Raw genomic sequence first — 17,643 nt, forward strand, 5'->3', positions numbered from 1 at the left:
CATCCAAACTGATTATATAACACAAAAACTAACTAACAAAGAAAAATGACTATGATATACAAAAACTAACTATACAAAAGACCATCTATATAAAATACGATTATATTATACAAAAACTGACTACATCATACTCCCTCCATTGTGTGAAGTTGTACTCACTTTCCATTTCATTCTATTATGTGAAATTCTACTCACTTTACTTTATTCCTCATTTGGCGCAATACAATAATTTAGTCATCTTTGGCCAACGCTTTCTCTCCTCTATGCTCCCTATCTTCCTTAAAATATAATAAAACCACCCTCTCTCTCCTCACTAACAAAAATAAAGAAATCAAGTTGACTCACTTTTTACCCTCTTTCCAATTTGTCTTAAAGAGTGTATCTGCAAATTACAACAATCAAGTAGAAATTCATAAAACGGAGGTAGTAATTCATATGATACCTAATGTATACCTAATGTAATCAAATAGATCCCCTTGTTTTTGTGCCGTGATTTTCGACTTCCCTCCACAAAATCAGCACCTCAATCTTCTGAAAATTCAATTTTAAAACCCAGAAATCTGCTCTCTTAAAATAAGAATCAAATAGATCCCCTTGTTTTTGTGCCGTGATTTTCGACTTCCCTCCACAAAACCAGCACCTCAATCTTCTGAAAATTCGCCGATCAAATCAACATAGAAAAGGAATCATGATTTTGATGTGGTACAGTGAAATGTGGATCAAAGAAGCTAAGCGACATGTGTTTGATGAGTAGGTTAGATGATTTTGATTAAGATGTGATGAAGATTACTGTTGCTAGAATGAAGAGTGGGGGAATTTACTTTTTTCTTTCGGTTAATATTTTTTTTCTTTCAGTTAGTTGTTTTTTATCTTTCAGTTGGTTTTTTTAATTCTTCAATTAGTTCTTTTTTTCTTTCAGTTGGACTTTGTTTTGTTTCAGTTAGACTTCGTTTTGTTTCAGTTGGACTTTGGTTTGTTTCAGTTGGACTTTGTTTTGTTTCAGTTGGACTTTGTTTCGTAATATGTATACCAACTGAAACAAATGATCGACCAACTGAAACAAAAAATGGACCAACTGAAAGAAATAATGGGCCAACTGAAAGAAATAATGGACTAATTGAAAAAAATGAAGACTACCTGAAAAAAATGAAGACTACCTGAAACTCAAGTGAAGTGGTTCGACGAGAATATTGTGTCGGACGAGTCTGACACAATACGAACTCTAAATATTGTATATCAAGTCCATTCAAAAATTTTACACCTCCTTCGCAACAAAATAGATGTTAAACTTTAACTTTTACACCAATCGATGCAATACTTTGACCATTAATAACTTTAATTATATATTAGTATAAATTATAAGAAGTTAGTATTATAAAAGTATACATTGAGTCGAATATAATAACATATCATATTAGTCAACTGATTTTATCTAAAATTGAAAAATATGTAATCAAATATAGTAAATGAATAATGCAATTTTCAAAGTGTAACTTCTATTTTGTTACCGGCTTACCCCGCAAGTACTAGTTTATACATATCCCCACTAGAGATGGCAATGGGTAATGGACCCTACCCGGATCCGTGGATCCAGATCCATTTTTGACAGATCTAGATCCTCAAATTTTGGACCCTATGGATCCGGGTAGGATCTGGATCCTTATTGGAAAAAATGGATCTGGACCGGGTCCTAAATTTATTACCCAGATCCAGATCCGTTTACCCGTTTTTATAATATTATTATTATTTAATATTATATTATCATAATATTATAATATTAGTTGTTACATGTAAAACGAAATTTCGAATTATTGTTCTTATTAAAGTATGATTTTTTGTGCGAAATTACTGGATAATTAAGTTCGAAAATTGGGTTGATAACTAATCTACAGTTTAATTAATTGAATAGTTGTAAGTAGTTGCAATGACTATTTATCAAAGATTAAATGTATTTTTTGGTTGATATTAGATGACTTTATTGTTTAAAATTTTTAATTATTCTGAAAATTAGGATAGTTTGAAGATAATAGGCAAGGATTCGTTTTGGTTCCGTTTAGGACCCAGATCCTTAGGATCCATATGGATCTGGATCCTCATTCTTATTACCCTGTGGATCCGGGTAGGATTTGGATCCTTGTCCAAAAAACGGATCTGGATCTGGATCTGAATCGTAGAGGACCCTGTCCATACCCATTACCATCTCTAATCCCCACCAATGCCCAATGGCCAATGGGTGACTTCTCCTCTACTAGTCCGACCATTGTAACCCTGACCCTCCAAATTTCATTTCGTAAAATTTGCTGCAATTACGAGGGAAATTCCATATTTCTCCACAAATTAAAGTCTACACTCATTCCATTATTTCCCCTCTCTATCTATAAATTTCGAATTTCGTATTTACAGTATCGATTCAAGTAACTTCTCGAGTGTAAAATCATTGAAGGAATTTTTTCGACAAATCCAAAAATTGAAGGTTTGTTAATGACTTATTTCACTATATATTGTAATTTTTAAAGATTTAAAGTTTGTAGTTTACCATTAATTCACTATTATGCGAGCTCAAAAACTCTGGTTTCAATTTGATTAGTGTAAATTATAAATTAGTATGTTGATGAGCTGATTAGTTAGTTGATTTTGTGGGCATTGTGTGATATATATATTATGGAATTGTTGTGGATTTGGATATAAATGATGACGGTTTTATCAGAAGTATTATTATTTGTATTTTGCATAATGTAGAATAGATGTTATAGACCTAATGTAATTATGAAATTATTCGAGTAAACCGAGACAATGGTGTGTAAATTACTTGTAAAATTCTGGATTTGCCACTGTGATTTCGTCGGTATTGCATTTGTTGATATTTTGGGTGTGGTACATTCGATCAAACCGAGACAATTAGGAAACGATTTATGGTACATTTGATTAAACCAAGACAATGGTGTGTGGTAAATTACTTGTAAAATTCTGGATGCGCCACTGAAATTTCGTCGGTATTGCATTTGTTGATATTCTCGACGTGGTAGTTACATGAGCCATAACTAAAGTTATGTCATTGTTGTGAGACAAAGTGAATATGTTTCTCTTGAATTTTCTTTGTAAATTAATTGCAGAATGCACATCAGCCACTCAGAAAAATCTCCACAAGTTTGTCATCAGGTGGAGAGCCATGATACAAAGTATGTCTCAGGGCTTAGCACTATGCTAGTCGCCACGATTCAAGAAGTGAAAGATAGAGTTTCCCAGATAGAATACATCTTTTGCAGTCAGCTGTACCCCAATATTCAAAAGAGTTCGAAATCCTTCCAGCAGTTGTACTCAGAAGCCAAGAGTGCTGCTGAAAATGAGTGGAAGGAGAGGCAAAGTGAACTCGAACTTCAAATGAAACAACTTTGTCTTGAAAAGGAAAAAGTGCTCGATGAATGCAAAGCTTCTAAGGCGGAAAAGTCAAGACTATTAACCAGGATAGCTGAGTTGGAGGATAAGCTGTCATACAACGTGAAAGAAGTTGATGATGGACTGGAATTGCATGCTAAATTACTTGACCTTATTGAGGTGAAAACTGTCACTCTAAGAGATAAAGAACGACAGATCAAAGAGCATGAAGAAAGAGTGAAGCTTCTTGTTATTAAATCAGAAGAACTTGAGGGAAACATTAATGCACTTAACAAGAAGCTTCAGGAGAAGAATGGAGAGCTAACCAAGGAAAAAGAGTTGACAAAGGAGTTGCAGAGGCAAATAGAGTCACAAGAGCTGAAGATAACGACTGCTGAACAGATGCTGAGCGATAATGAAGAAGAAAAGAAAGAATTCTCAGTGAAGCTGAAAAATATGGAAGCCAGTTTGGATGGTCTCAGAAATGAGCTTAGGATAAAGATTGCTGAAGCAGATGAAAAAAATCAGTTGCAAGAGAAATTAGTACTGCAACTCAATTCGTATGGCACAGAGCTGACAAAGAAGAATCAGCAGCTGTCTGCTCATGAGCGAGAGAAACATATCCTTTTGTCAAGAGTAAACCATCTACAGAACAAAGGGAAAGAGCTTCAAGAGAGTCTCAGAGAGGGGAGTGCTGGAGTAACAGATATAAGAGATCCTCGTTATGATTTGGCCAAGCAGGTTGAACAGAAAACTTCAGAGCTAGCAGCGGAGAGGCAGAGATTAAAAGATTATACTACAGCTTATAAAAAGCTCAAGTCTCAGCACTGCTTTTTGCTTAAAAAGTTTGGTCTCGCTGACAAAGATCTTCTGCTTCAAATGAAAGAAGAATATAGTGATCCATTGAAGAATGATGAAACAAACATCACATTATCTGGTGAGTGTCAATGAAACTAGCTCTAAATTTTAACACTTATATTTGTGTTTTGGCTCAAAATTTATGGCTTTACATATTCTCACCTGACGATATTCCTCTTTATACTGTCGGTGATTCTTTCTCTTTACTTGTTAGATTGTATAAATACTGAATATCATAAGTTTTTATGACCTTTTTGGTTCTTATAATCGCATCCAATTGTTGCCCAATTGATCCATTAGAACTTAGAAGTTATGACTACATTAGCACTTTGGTCCAAATAATAATAGAACATTTGATAATTGCAGAAATTAAGAAGAAAATTCCAGTGAGTAATGTGGTGGCTTGTGAGTTGAACAAAGTAAAGCAAGAGATTAAGACTATGGAGTGCTCAGATGATGAGAAACTGGGAAGACTAGATCAGAGTGTAAGTTCCAAATCTTTATCTGGTTCTGACTCTCCTACTGCAATCGGTTGGACCACTAGTAGGAACTTGGGCTCATTAGCTGGTGGAAAGCGCCCAGGATCTGGGTGGAGAGAGACTCGGTCTCGTCAAAGTCCTGGTGGACCTGATCCACATGATGATTTTCTTGATACACCCTATGAAAACATTAGGGGAAATTTGCACAAGACCTCAAAAGATAGAGTGCGTGGTGTTCCAGCTGAGCATTCGAAAGGCATGAACTCAGATGAAGAGACGCAGGACATGGAAGCTGAACCTGGACCCAAAAGGCAGCATTCGAAAGACATGAATTCAGATGATGAGACACAGGACATGAAGGCTGAACCTGGACCCAAAAGACAGCATTCGAAAGACTTGAATTCAGATGAAGAGACACAGGACATGAAAGCTGATCCTGGACCCAAAAGACAGCAATTGCAAGCTCCTACATCTGGACCAAAAGGATTTAAATATGTGGAACCTGTTAGGAAGAAGGCAGAGCGGCAAGACTTGAACGGAGTAGAGTGCAAGCAGTGCAAAAAGTTTTACGATGCTGTCCTGCCTGACGTTGTGTCCAAAAATGGAGAAGTTAGTAAACAGAATTTTCGATGTGAGCATCATGATGGGGTTTCAAGGCATAGGTACAGGTATGTACCTCCTATGACCCCTGAAGGATTTTGGAATATTGGATTTGACAGTGAAACTTAGTTTAATGGATTGTATACTGTTATCTCTTTTATATCCATCATAAGTGCTATAGTCCATTCTAGTCTGTGCTCAATGTTAGAGAGGACAAAGTCCTTGAGGATGGAGCTGATCCTCTAAATTGCTGGCCTTGTTTTAAATAATTCTTGTAAATTTATTAGAATTTAGATCTTTGCTATTTCCACCTCTAGCATGTCAGAATCAGCATTTGGTCTAAAGTGATAGAATTGGCTATGATCAGTCAGCACAGAAACTGTGTCAAAAGATATTGGTCTATAGCCTTGTTTGACCTGTAGTGCTGTGTGGTTTGGTTTAGAGAATCTACATATACTGCTGTTTACTAATTAGTATCCCTGGGAATCGGCATGAGATTAAAGTTTCAGTTTAAGATGTTATGCTTATATATTGATCTACCAGATATCTTCTAATATATCGTGCCAAATCATAAGACTTTGCCTTCTGTTTGGTGTGTTAATCGTGTAAGTGTTTCTATTGTAAAAGAGGGTGTGAGGGATGAGGAATGAGTTAGTCTGCTGCTGCTACGATAAAGATTGACAAAGAAATGAAAGAGGGGTGTCTTTTTAGAGAAAATTAGTTTAGGCAGGATAACATTATGTTCTGCTTCTTTTTTTTTGGTTCACTTACTGTCATAAGACAGCATTAAATGTATTGATTAGGTTGTAAAATTCAGAAATGTATTCATCAGGTTGTGCCAATTCAAATGTCAAGATCATGTTTGGTAGCAGCTTTTTATCTATTTTTTTTTTACTTTTTCCTGTGATGGTTTAATATGAGACTAGTGAAAGTGCTTTAGTTTGCTGGTTGGTATATGTCGATGCAGCTATTGCAGGCATAAGTCTTGCCTTCTGCTTATACATTTGCCTTGCCATTGGTTCCTGAGGTAGACACTAAAACTTTATATCCAAGGGAAATCAAAAGGAAGGACTTCCTTCTCTTCCCTCCCCACACCAAAAGATAAAGAAAAAGAAAAAAGATGGCAATATGGCTAATAATCGGGGATTTTTCTTACTATGCAGATAATTTTGAAGGTAGATTATCGATTCTTTTTCTTTGAGAGGGGTATCATGTGCATCCCGTCTTCAATGTTAAATACCCATCACAAGCATTGGGTTAATGTAAATAGTGACATATGTATAGTATAAAGTTCAACTGAGAACAATTTTTATATGAGAACGTGAGAATAGTGGAATAGTAATCCATTTTAGTAAAAATGTAATCCTTTATTAAGATATCACAAGATAATCCTTTTTACAGAAAATCTAATTCTTTTGGGAGATTGACCCTGCCAAAGAAAAAATGGTTGCTTGTTCCCAAAATGGATTAATTTTTTGGCTAAAAAGGAATACTACTTAGTGTTTTGACATTCTCATATAAGAATTGTTCTCACCGGAGCCCAACCCTATATATATGTGCCCAAGTCAAATCATTTCTTCCGTAAAGGAGGAAGCAACTTGATAAAACCTGCTGTACTTTTTTTTTTCCAGCCATATCATATTGATCACTTCTCATACAGTTTTAAGTTTTAACTACTATAAAATAGTACTTGGGTAAATATATTCTGAAGTGAACCATATGACCATCAGTTTACAAGACAACATGTAGCATGGGTTTGTACATGTAACTATATGATTAGTATCTAGCTTGTCAACCATCTAGAAGAACAGAGGATTATCTGCAGACATTGCAGAAAGAGGTCCTGAGCAGTGCAAATTATTGCACTAATGCAATGTGTTTCCGTATGTAACATTGGTGTATACACTTGGTAGGACATGTGAACAATCAGTTTGAGATATTAGTACTGTTAATTTGAGTGGACAAGTAGGTGGGATCAACAAGAGCGGAGGAGGATGCTGCAAAGCAGTCAGAACTCAGAAGTGTAAACTGGTTGTGGTGGGTGAGGAGCTGTATCAGATTAAAGGGGTCTTGCAGTGGCGAAGCGAGGCCCGTAGATTGTTTCATTTTGGCTGTGAAATATGACTTCACCCCGAACAATATCAGGACAATACCCTTCACGTCTTTAAAGCTGACATATAGTATGTGATATGTCATCAGCATAAAATGTCGGGTTGGCACTGCTGAGGGTACTTCTGTACAAAATTACAAATGCAGATTTGTGAGCACTGCAATGCTGGGACAGGTGAATGACGGAGAATCTGAGATCTAGTTCCAGTTATGACCCATGCTGCGTATTGAAGTGAGGATGGACCCAGTCAACTGGTTTGTACTAAGCAGTGCTTGGCTCAGTTTACCAAGCGTCAACAAATTCGGTGAGGGTATTTCCGCTGAGCTGGTTGATCCTCTTTCAAATCCAGGTGTATTAGAGCTCTTCTAAGGTTAATAATGAAGGCTGGAATCCCACCAGAGATGAGGCCTTCACCAAGTTTGAGGACCTTGAGCTTATGAACTTGAAGTTTCCCATGAAGTTTCAGGGCTGATTTCACCACTGAAAGAGCTGCTCAGTTTCGCGTTGTGCAGAAGTTTATGGTGATTGTCATTCTGTCAAGAAGCTAAGTACTAGCAGCACTGTTATATTAATGGCTTAACTAGTTCTCCATCTAATACCTGTGTATTAATATAAATACCCTTATTAGATTCAGGATGGGTTAGAATTTTAGATACACAGGGGCATTATCATCAATACAGATTCACAGAGGGTTAGATAGAGAACTAGTTGGTCATTTTATTTTTTCACAATCTAGTGTACTTGGATGTGTTTTTTTGGCTTGTGCCGGGCGCTTTGATCTTTGTAATGAGAGATCAGCTGGAACAAGGTCGAATGTCAGTGGAACAACCAAATAAGGTATGTATTTCCTCTCTTTCTTCTTCATATTACTCAATAAGAGCTGTCTTCTATTTTACCGTCTTAGGTTTATTGTTTTGGAGCTATGCAAGACGATGTAACTGAGGCAAAGAGTGCATCATGTAAAAATGCAGCAAGACGAATTTTTGAGGACCATTCGCAACTGCTTGAAGCAGAAGCCAACGTGATTCTTACTTGTACTTGGTACTTAGAAAGCTTCAGATCACAGATAGAGTAAAAGTTCGTCGTTAAAATTTCAATCATTTATATCTAGGCATGTTTATGGTCATTCAAGTGGCAATTCTGGGTAGATGGGTCGTGTAAACGTTTGGTCTCTTATCAATTTAGGATTGCTTACAAAATATGTCAACTATATGTAGAAGTAATTGCACAATACTCTATGAGTCAGATTCAGGTGAAATTCGTGTCCGTGTTGCGTTCTGGTTATGTTAGTGTGTGCATGAGCCATGATCTAATAGTGTTATGTTAGTGCGTGCATGAGCCATGAGCTAATATTGTTTTGCCCGAGTCAAAACGCTTAAAGCTACCCCGAAACAGTGATAACCAACCCAAGTTGAAAAATTATAGATATCATAAACCCATCACTGGAAATCTCCAGTTGCAAACTAACAATCTGTTAATAATTCATCATCAAATCCAAATGACTAAAAATCATTAAAATTTTGAAACTTCGTAGAGTAATTAGTGACCATCCCCAGGGTTCTTGGGCTTCCTGTAAGTTTCCTCAAGGTGCTTAAACATGGCTGTCCCAGCATCAGCAAGCTTTCTCATGTTCGGTACATCGTAATTTTGGGTGACGTAAACACCAAATACTGTTCCCACCATGAATGAAAAGCTAGCTCTTATTATACCCACCATTTTTGTGGTGTTCACTGCAAAAAATAACCAAGTTTTGGAGAAAAGAGATGCAAATTTTGTATTTATGTTTTAAAGAGGGAGTTTGGGATTTGAGAAAGATTGTATATGAAAGATGTGAGATGAAGAGGAGTTTATACCAATTCCATAACACAAACAAATAGATTACCTCTCTTCCAAGCAAGAAAGAAGAAGCAAATGGATTTCCCCTTTGCCAAGAATCCTTAAAATATTTTTGCTGGCTTTCAATTTTTCAAAGATCCCTTGTTAGTTGTTAGTTTAATCTATGATTAGAGGACCAAATCAAAGTCAAACCCCTCACTTAAAGTGCGGATTAAGCAACTTAATGATAGCTTTGGGTGAAAGTTGTTGTTAGTTGTCGCAATAATTCACAGTGAATGTATTCATGATTAGTTCTTAGAGTTAAAGTTTCTTTTTAGGTTCAGTAATTTTTTTTTACGAAACCTGAAATCTAGAACAAAAGCAAGATAACTATATATTACCTTTGAAACTATCTCTCACGGAAACTGTTTTAGACTAATCTTTTCCTACCTCAACCACTAAAAGTATTTCCTTCTTTCCATACATGGTATTCGATGTATGAATTTGATACCTTAAAATTCAAATTATGCTATATCAGGATTTTTCAGAACTCAACTACATATATTTAATTGAGGGTCTAAATAAGGACATTGCGATTCCTTAAGATAATTCTTATCTTATTGAGACCTTTATATTTTCTTTAAGTACCTTAAAGAGTGATGTTATGGTGTCTGAAAGATAAACAAAGATGTAGGATGGATTGCTGAGATCAGATGAATTATAGAATAAAATGGTGGATCTCAAGAACGAGTTGAAAGAGTTTGAAGTTCTCCCGTACAAACATGAATTACTCACAATCTTCACAAGAATGAAAATGACCTTCTCACAAACCTTCATGATCTTTATTAAGCTGATCTTGCAAAACCCATCAAAGTCCTTTGAAAAATGCCAAAAGGAAGCTAATTATCTTGTGGCTAGCATCGAGGCTTTAGCTTAAGAGTTTTTCTTCATGTTTTGGCTTATTGCAGTCCTTTTTCTTATTGTATTTTGGAGAATTTTCAAATATAAGGGACATTTTGGGTAATTTTTTTCAAAAATAATATAACAAAACAATTGTTGTGATATGCAATATTAGATTCAAATGCACACAATATGTAATTCAAATTATAAAAGGAGCTAAATATTAACATCACATTATAAATATATTTTAGAAAATAAAGGACATTTAAAGTATTTCAAATAAATGTCAAACTTTTTAAAAGTTGATTTATACTCCCTCCCGTTTTTATTAGTTTACTCCTTTCTTTTGCACAGAGTTATAGGAGAAATAATATTGTGGGTCATAAAAATAAAGAGAAACTATTATTTTATATTAAAGTTGAATGTATGTGTGATGAAAAGTTAATGGTTCCATTTCAAAAATAGAATTAAAAGAAATGAGGTAAACTAATAAGGGACATTCTAAAAAAAAGTACGAGTAAATTAATAAAGACCGAATGAGGTATAATAGAAATTTACATCATCACACATCTCATAGTGAATTAGTAATATACTACTATTCTAAAAGAGGGGAAAAAATAGAAAAAGTTTGTAACCCTAACCCTCAATTGCAATTTACACTTTTCTCCACATTCATCCATTTCCAGTTTTTCTATCTAAATTTTTTTTTGTCAAATTAACCCACACTCATCTTTCCAGCATCAAATTACCTTTCTGAATTTCAGAAGCAAGTGATAAGAAATCAAATGATTGTTGCCAAATTCATCCGTTTTTTCGACGATAACAGAAACTTGGATCTTCCGAAAATTTTGAAGGTTTGTTTCGGACTAATTTTACTTTGAAGTTTAATCTATAGCTTACACATATATAAGTAACAATTCATTTGTTGGTTATTTTTCTTAATTATCATTTTTCACTGGTAAGCTAAAAAAAACTTCAAATTTTGGGGGTTCAGTTGAAAAACCCACTAAACCCCCTTGAATACGGATTGGAATTACGGCTTTGGCGTCGTTGTTATTGTTATTGTTATTGTTGTTGTTGTGGCTGTTGTTGTGAGTGTGGCTAAGAAAATATTGATATGGAGTGTAATAAAGATGATGCAATTAAGGCAAGAGAGATAGCAGAGAGGAAGTTTAATGGAAAAGACATAGCAGGAGCTAAGAAATTTGCTGTCAAAGCACATAATCTGTATCCGGGGCTCGAGGGGATTTCGCAGATGTTGGCAACTCTTGATGTGTATGCTGCTGCAGAGAATCCTGTGCTGGGGGAAGCTGATTTTTATGGTGTGCTTGGTGTAACACCACAATCAGATGAGGATACAATCAGGAAGCAATATAGGAAGCTTGCCCTTATGCTACATCCTGATAAAAACAAATCGATAGGAGCCGAGGGAGCTTTTAAGCTTATTTCGGAAGCCTGGAGTTTGTTATCTGATAAGAGCAAGAGAGTTGCCTATGATGCAAGGAGGAGTTCTAGGGGGTTTGGTCACAAGTCTAAACCTTCTTCACAGAGTTCAACGGTGCCGCCTGGTGCTAATGGATTTTACAATTTTGCGAATGCTACCATGTCTAATGCCAAAGTTAATAAGAATAATACCTCACATGTTAATGGCTCTTCGAGTTCTGGCTCATCTAGTAAGGAAAATCACAATACTTTCTGGACTGTCTGCCATAGATGCAAGATGCAGTATGAGTACCTTAGAAGTTATCTTAATCATAATTTGTTGTGCCCCAATTGTCATAAGCCATTTTTCGCTATAGAGACAGCACCGCCTGTTTCAAATGGTTCTGGGCCTTCAAAACCACGTGATGGTGTTAAAAATCGGGGAAATTCAGAACAGGAGGTGAGGAATAAGAGTAGTCATAATGCTGGGTATAACACAGGTAATTTCCAGTGGACTCCATTTTCCGGAGCAGCTGGGTCTTCATCTGTTGCGCAAGCAGCAACTGTGGTCCAACAGACATATGAGAAGGTTAAAAGAGTGCGCGAGGAAGCACAAGCCAGAAAACGGGAGAAAGCCATGAAAAGGAAAAACCATGTGCCTGGGGACTTGACTGGCTCGTCTATCGAGAAAAAGAGGAGAGTTAGTGATGATATCAGTATGAACAAGAATCAAATGGGCCTTGGTGGAGGTGCTGCATTTGGCATATCGAGCACAATGCCACCACCCAGGTACGGTGATACTGGGTCAATATATGCAAGTAGAATCAGCAAATTCAACAGTACCAGGGAGCTATCTCAGGGTGAATTGCGCAGCATATTGATGCATAAGGCTAGGAAAGAAATTGTCAAAAAAATAACTGAATGGAAGTCGGCTAGTGTAATTGGCAATGCTGCTCAACAGGTTAAATCAACTGGGAAATCTTGTGAAAAGGACAGAAGACAAGAAAATGTGGACTCAATTATGGAGTCTAGAAAGGCAGCAGATTCTGGACTCATAGCTGAGGACAAGTTCCCACAATGTGCCAATCAATCGGAGGAGATCATAGAGCGACTCTCAATTCCTGTTCCTGATGCGGATTTTTATGATTTTGACAAGGATAGGACTGAAAAGACCTTTGAAGAGAATCAGGTGTGGGCAGTATATGACAATGACGATGGCATGCCTCGATTTTATGCTATGATTCATAGTGTAATTTCTTGGGATCCATTCAGGCTACGCATTAGTTGGCTTAATTCAAAAACAAATACAGAACTAGGTCCTTTGAATTGGGTTGGTTCTGGCTTCTCAAAAACTTGTGGAGAATTTAAAGTAGGCCGACATGAGACACATGATGGTCTAAATTGCTTTTCACATAAAGTTCGGTGGACAAAAGGCACACGAGGAGCTATTCGTATCTTTCCAAGGAAGGGGGATGTGTGGGCACTGTACAGGAATTGGTCTCCAGACTGGAATGAACTCACTGCAGATGATCTGATACACAAGTATGACATGGTGGAAGTACTAGAAGATTATGATGAGGAACTAGGGGTTGTTGTCATACCACTAGTCAAAGTTGCTGGCTTCAAGGCCATTTTTCATCATCACTTAGACTCCAAACAAGTGAGGAGAATCCCTAAAGAGGAGGTTTTTCGGTTTTCTTATCAGGTTCCTTCTCACCTGCTTTCAGGTCAAGAAGCTCCTAATGCTCCAAAGGGTTGTCGGGAGCTGGACCCGGCAGCATTACCACCCGAATTCCTCCATGTGATAGCTGATGGAAAAGAAGATATTGTGGAAAGTCAGGCAACTAAGCGAGTGGAAATTATAGACATCGATGATACAAGCGACAAAAGACCAAGTGATAGAGACTCGCAAAAATCTGCAGAACCTAAGATAGGAGTGCCCAGGAAAGCAAAAGCACCATCGTAGAAGAAAGTAAAGTAACTCAGCTGAGACATGAAAAATGAAGAGCATCAAGATAATTCAATTTTTTCGACTTCTCTGTGAGAATTGAATTGAATTTGAGCTCTTACCCAGAAATTTGTCCAGGATCGCTTCAAAGAAGTGAATATCGCATCCCTATTCTTCTGCAGTGAGAGCAAAGAAGTGCTACTAAGTAGCAACTCGGAGACAGAAGCAGGAGGACTGATATACTATGTTCATAGGCTTCAGCACAGAGGAGGAAGCTTGGCTCATTTGCTTACATGACTTGGCAACAAGCAAGCATGGAGCTTCTTCTTCATGCTAAAAGCAACGAGCCTGTATATACGATCTTGGCCGATGTGAGTTTGGTGATTAATCAACTCGCCGTAATTAACAATAGCCCATCTCATAGCAATTTTACCATAAACTTGCTGTAAAGTAGAAATTTTCCTGAAACCATCTGTTGTACTCTTGGGTTATACCCTAGTGAATTGTTAATGCAAAACAAAGTTTACTCTGCACAGGTGTATTTGTGATCTCAAATTCCCAACTCATTACAGTCCCCCTGTTCATATCTATTTGAAACTCTTTGTGCGCACCTTCTGCAATATTGAATTGCAAACTTTGTGAACAAAAATTGGATCATACATAGAATGATATGTTGGAAATTCGGTTATCGAAATCACTGTTGTAACTTATTAAATGCTAATCTTTCATTCTTTACAAGTGCTTTAGATGCCTGGAACTCCAAGTTCGACATCAATAATTGTTAGCATGGTTCTTAGATATTTTCTTAGTTTGGTCTATGTTTACTGTCAATTTCTCTATTGAGAAAAACTTTCTGAAGTTTTTTCAAGAGACATACAAGTATACAACCACACATTATTTTATATAACCCTATACAGTATGGATGGCATTGCACGGGGCGGGTGCGGAGGATGGTACCTCCACACCCGCATCTGCATAAAATTCTTATCTCTATCCCTGCCTCACCACCCATTGCGGGAGAAAATTCAAAACTCATCTCTGCCCCATCAGCCATCAGGTACGTATTAAATCCATTCCCGCACCTGATCCGTACCCACGTCATATACACAAATTTATATTTTGCAAGATAAAATTATTAATAATATAAGTATATAAGTAGAATTTTGTTAATAAATATGCAGGGCGGGGTGTTATATCCACACCTGATCCACCACCCATTACGAGTACGATTTTAATCTCCATTCTTGCTTCATCCGCGTCAAATTAGACCCATCTCCACCTCATTTGGACGAGGATGGAACGAGTCTCCTACTTCATCCGCCCCACTACCATCCCTACATACTTCTATTATACTGGAATCAATATATGTGAGATTTAGAAAGAAACCAAATGATGAAGTTGAGATGTAGTGATGTACTAAAAAAAGACAAATTGTTATCTTAAGAAAAAGTCAATTGTTGTTGAATTTTACAAAATTAAATGTTGTATTGGAGTGGTAAGCAACTATTGCCCTCGTTTATGGATTTCCCCATACTTTCAAATTTCAACCACCTCCACTTATCTTTTTTTTTTTTCTCTAATTAACCTATAATCCAAGCATTTCCTGAAAATCAAAATAAAATTGTAAAAACAGAGTTTGACAAATTTAGGGTAGATGGTTAATTGTGTGCCTTGATATTATTCATCAATAGTAGAGTATTTATACAAAACCTAAAATATCAATATGAAAAATATATCATACATATATTTTCCGATATCTCATATCTCTAACAGAGTTGCTAGATCACTTTTTTTGCTGGAAACTTGATCGACACACCACATGCAATTATCCATGTATGCTGAGATGCTAAGTAAAGCAACCAAGCAGGTGACCTACTACTTGGGATCTGTAATAGAATACTACAGTTTTTATTAACTCACTTGTTTACAATGTCTTATGATAATTTCTTTTGAAAATTTTCTTACATTATGTTTTCAGTATGATTATCTAAGTAAATCTCATTTTTGGCTTCTTCCTTCAGTTAAAACTCTCTAGAATGTAGATTTTAAGCACTATCTTTTGTACCTAAACTTAAACTCTCTAGTTTCAACCATTCATATGTTGATTAAAGATCAAGTTCTAGCATATAGAAAGGTCAATTAACTTAATTTTAACATGACTTTAATAAGAGATGATGCAAAAGTTAGGCTAAATAGTTAAAGGATTAGTTGATTGATAATGAGTCTCTCTACTATTTATATGCTGCTTAAAAATCGGGTCTTACGTATAACTTAATTCTAGCACGACTTTAATAAGAGAAAATGCAAAAATTATGCTAAATAGTTAAAGGATTAGTTGACCAATAATGAATCTAATGACATAATCATAATTTCAGTCACAATTCGTCTCATATTAAACCGTCTGACTCAGTCAAACCACTAACTTTTAACGTACTTTTCTTAACTTTTGTCTTCTAAAAATACTTTTATATAACTTTCAATTTCTATGGTTTATTCTTTACCTTTTTTTTATACACTAATGATTAAACCTTTATCTATGTTTTACTTCATACCTTCATTTTTTTTTTATTGCAAGCCAAAATGTTTTATTTTGGAGTTGTATGGCAATCGGCTGTTGGCTATTGGATGTTGGCTTTTAACTAGTTTAGCTGGCTTGTTTGACTGGCTAGAAGCATTGGATGTATGTATTGGCTTTTTAAGTTGGTTGTTTAAGCCAATTGTTTGCAAAAATGTTGGCAAAATTATTTGTGGTTGTTTATTAGAGAGATTGTGTGCCAATAAGCCAAAAGTCAATTCAGAAAGCTGCTATAGGCATCTTTTTCATTTTGGTTTAAAAGCCACTTTTTTAGCTAACCAAAAAGCTAATAACCAAACACTTTTTTTTGACTATTTCACCAAATTAAAAAACCAAAAGCCAATAAAAAAAGCCATTTATCAAAAATCGCCTTTATTCCATAACTTCAAACATTTTTTGCTCAACTGATAGTAATTTAACTGTATTAGACTGTCCCATATAGGGATGGGCATGGGTCCAGGACCCGCCCCGGACCCTGTTGGACCCGACCCTGAATTTAGGGTCTGGGTCCAACTTTTTCAGACCCTTAGGGTCCGGGTCCGGGTCCAAGTAATTTTTTGCGGGTCCGGGTCTGGATCCCAATGTTGTTGACCCAGACCCGACCCTAGACCCTAAACATATGTAATATATAAATTTTAACCTTTTTTTTTTTTTTAAAAAAGCTGATTTTTTTAAACCCTAAAGCCAAAGAGTAGGAGTGAGACGCAGTTATCCATAGAGAAAGACGAAAAGAGTGAGACGCCTCCAGCCCTCCACTCACCGGTTTCCTTCGACTTCGCCGCCGGTTTGCTTCGTCTTCGCCGCCGGTTTGCTTCGTCTTCGCCGTCGGTTTGCTTCGTCTTCGTCGCCGGTTTCACGCTGCTCCAGGTATTTCTCTTTAATTTTTTCAGTTCTCTTTTTATTTCTCTCTGATTCTTCGATCCTTCTCTCTTTTTTTTCGAACATTTTTTGTATGAAATTGTTAATTTCACTCTTCGAAGTTCTTATTTTCTTACTGATTTGTTTCTCTGATTTATTTGTTTGTCGAACTCATTTGTTTCATTGTTTGTTTGGTTTTTCAGTTTATATGTATGAATTTCAGTTTATTTGTTTCATTGTTTGTTTCGTTTTTCAGTTTATATGTATGAATTTCAGTTTATTTGTTTATATGTATTTTGTTTGAGTTGAATTTGTAGAAAATTAGGGTTAAAAAAGTGAATGTCGATTTCAGTTTATTTGTTTATATGTATTTCGTTTCAGTTTATATGTATGAATTTCAGTTTATTTGATAAATTTGGCAAAATAAAGAAAATTTAGGCTTGGACCCTCTAGACCCTCCAGACCCTGTAGACCCTAAGGGTCTGGGTCAGGGTCCAGTTTTTTCAGACCCTTAGGGTCTGGGTCTGGAAAAAAATTTAGGGTCCGGGTCTAGGGTCCTGCCAGACCCGATCCAGACCCGACCCTTGCCCATCCCTAGTCCCATATTAAAAATAGCATCTTGTTATTTGCTAAACAACTGAAAATTATGTATAACTTGATTTATCTATGGACTGATGATGCTTATCACGTCGGTCAAACTCTT

At 36.3% G+C, this 17,643-nt stretch overlaps 2 protein-coding genes across 2 annotated transcripts; both read left to right on the forward strand.

Annotated features, from left to right (window-relative positions):
- Positions 1 to 2,220: 2,220 nt before the first annotated feature.
- Positions 2,221 to 5,868, forward strand: LOC104897548 (protein gamma response 1). The gene is made up of 3 exons (XM_010684441.4): positions 2,221 to 2,473; positions 3,114 to 4,312; positions 4,600 to 5,868. Exons 2-3 carry the CDS (start codon positions 3,115 to 3,117, stop codon positions 5,439 to 5,441), a joined length of 2,040 nt encoding a protein of 679 aa, XP_010682743.1. The 5' UTR covers positions 2,221 to 2,473; position 3,114; the 3' UTR covers positions 5,442 to 5,868.
- Positions 5,869 to 10,704: 4,836 nt separating this feature from the next.
- LOC104897549 (hypothetical protein) lies at positions 10,705 to 14,040 on the forward strand. Its single transcript, XM_010684442.4, has one exon. The coding sequence runs from the start codon at positions 11,255 to 11,257 to the stop codon at positions 13,523 to 13,525; it is 2,271 nt and encodes a 756-aa protein (XP_010682744.1). The 5' UTR covers positions 10,705 to 11,254; the 3' UTR covers positions 13,526 to 14,040.
- Positions 14,041 to 17,643: the final 3,603 nt, after the last annotated feature.

This window comes from Beta vulgaris, chromosome 6, assembly GCF_026745355.1.
Source record: "Beta vulgaris subsp. vulgaris cultivar EL10 chromosome 6, EL10.2, whole genome shotgun sequence".
In the NCBI taxonomy this organism is placed as follows: Eukaryota; Viridiplantae; Streptophyta; class Magnoliopsida; order Caryophyllales; family Amaranthaceae; genus Beta; species Beta vulgaris.

Excerpts from the sequence above, each read along its gene's own strand:
- LOC104897548 (XM_010684441.4), top strand. The coding sequence starts at position 3,115 with ATGCACATCAGCCACTCAGAAAAATCTCCACAAGTTTGTCATCAGGTG. Across the intron at positions 4,313-4,599 it reads AACAAACATCACATTATCTG|AAATTAAGAAGAAAATTCCA; the intron begins GTGAGTGTCAAT and ends TGATAATTGCAG.
- LOC104897549 (XM_010684442.4), top strand. The coding sequence starts at position 11,255 with ATGGAGTGTAATAAAGATGATGCAATTAAGGCAAGAGAGATAGCAGAG.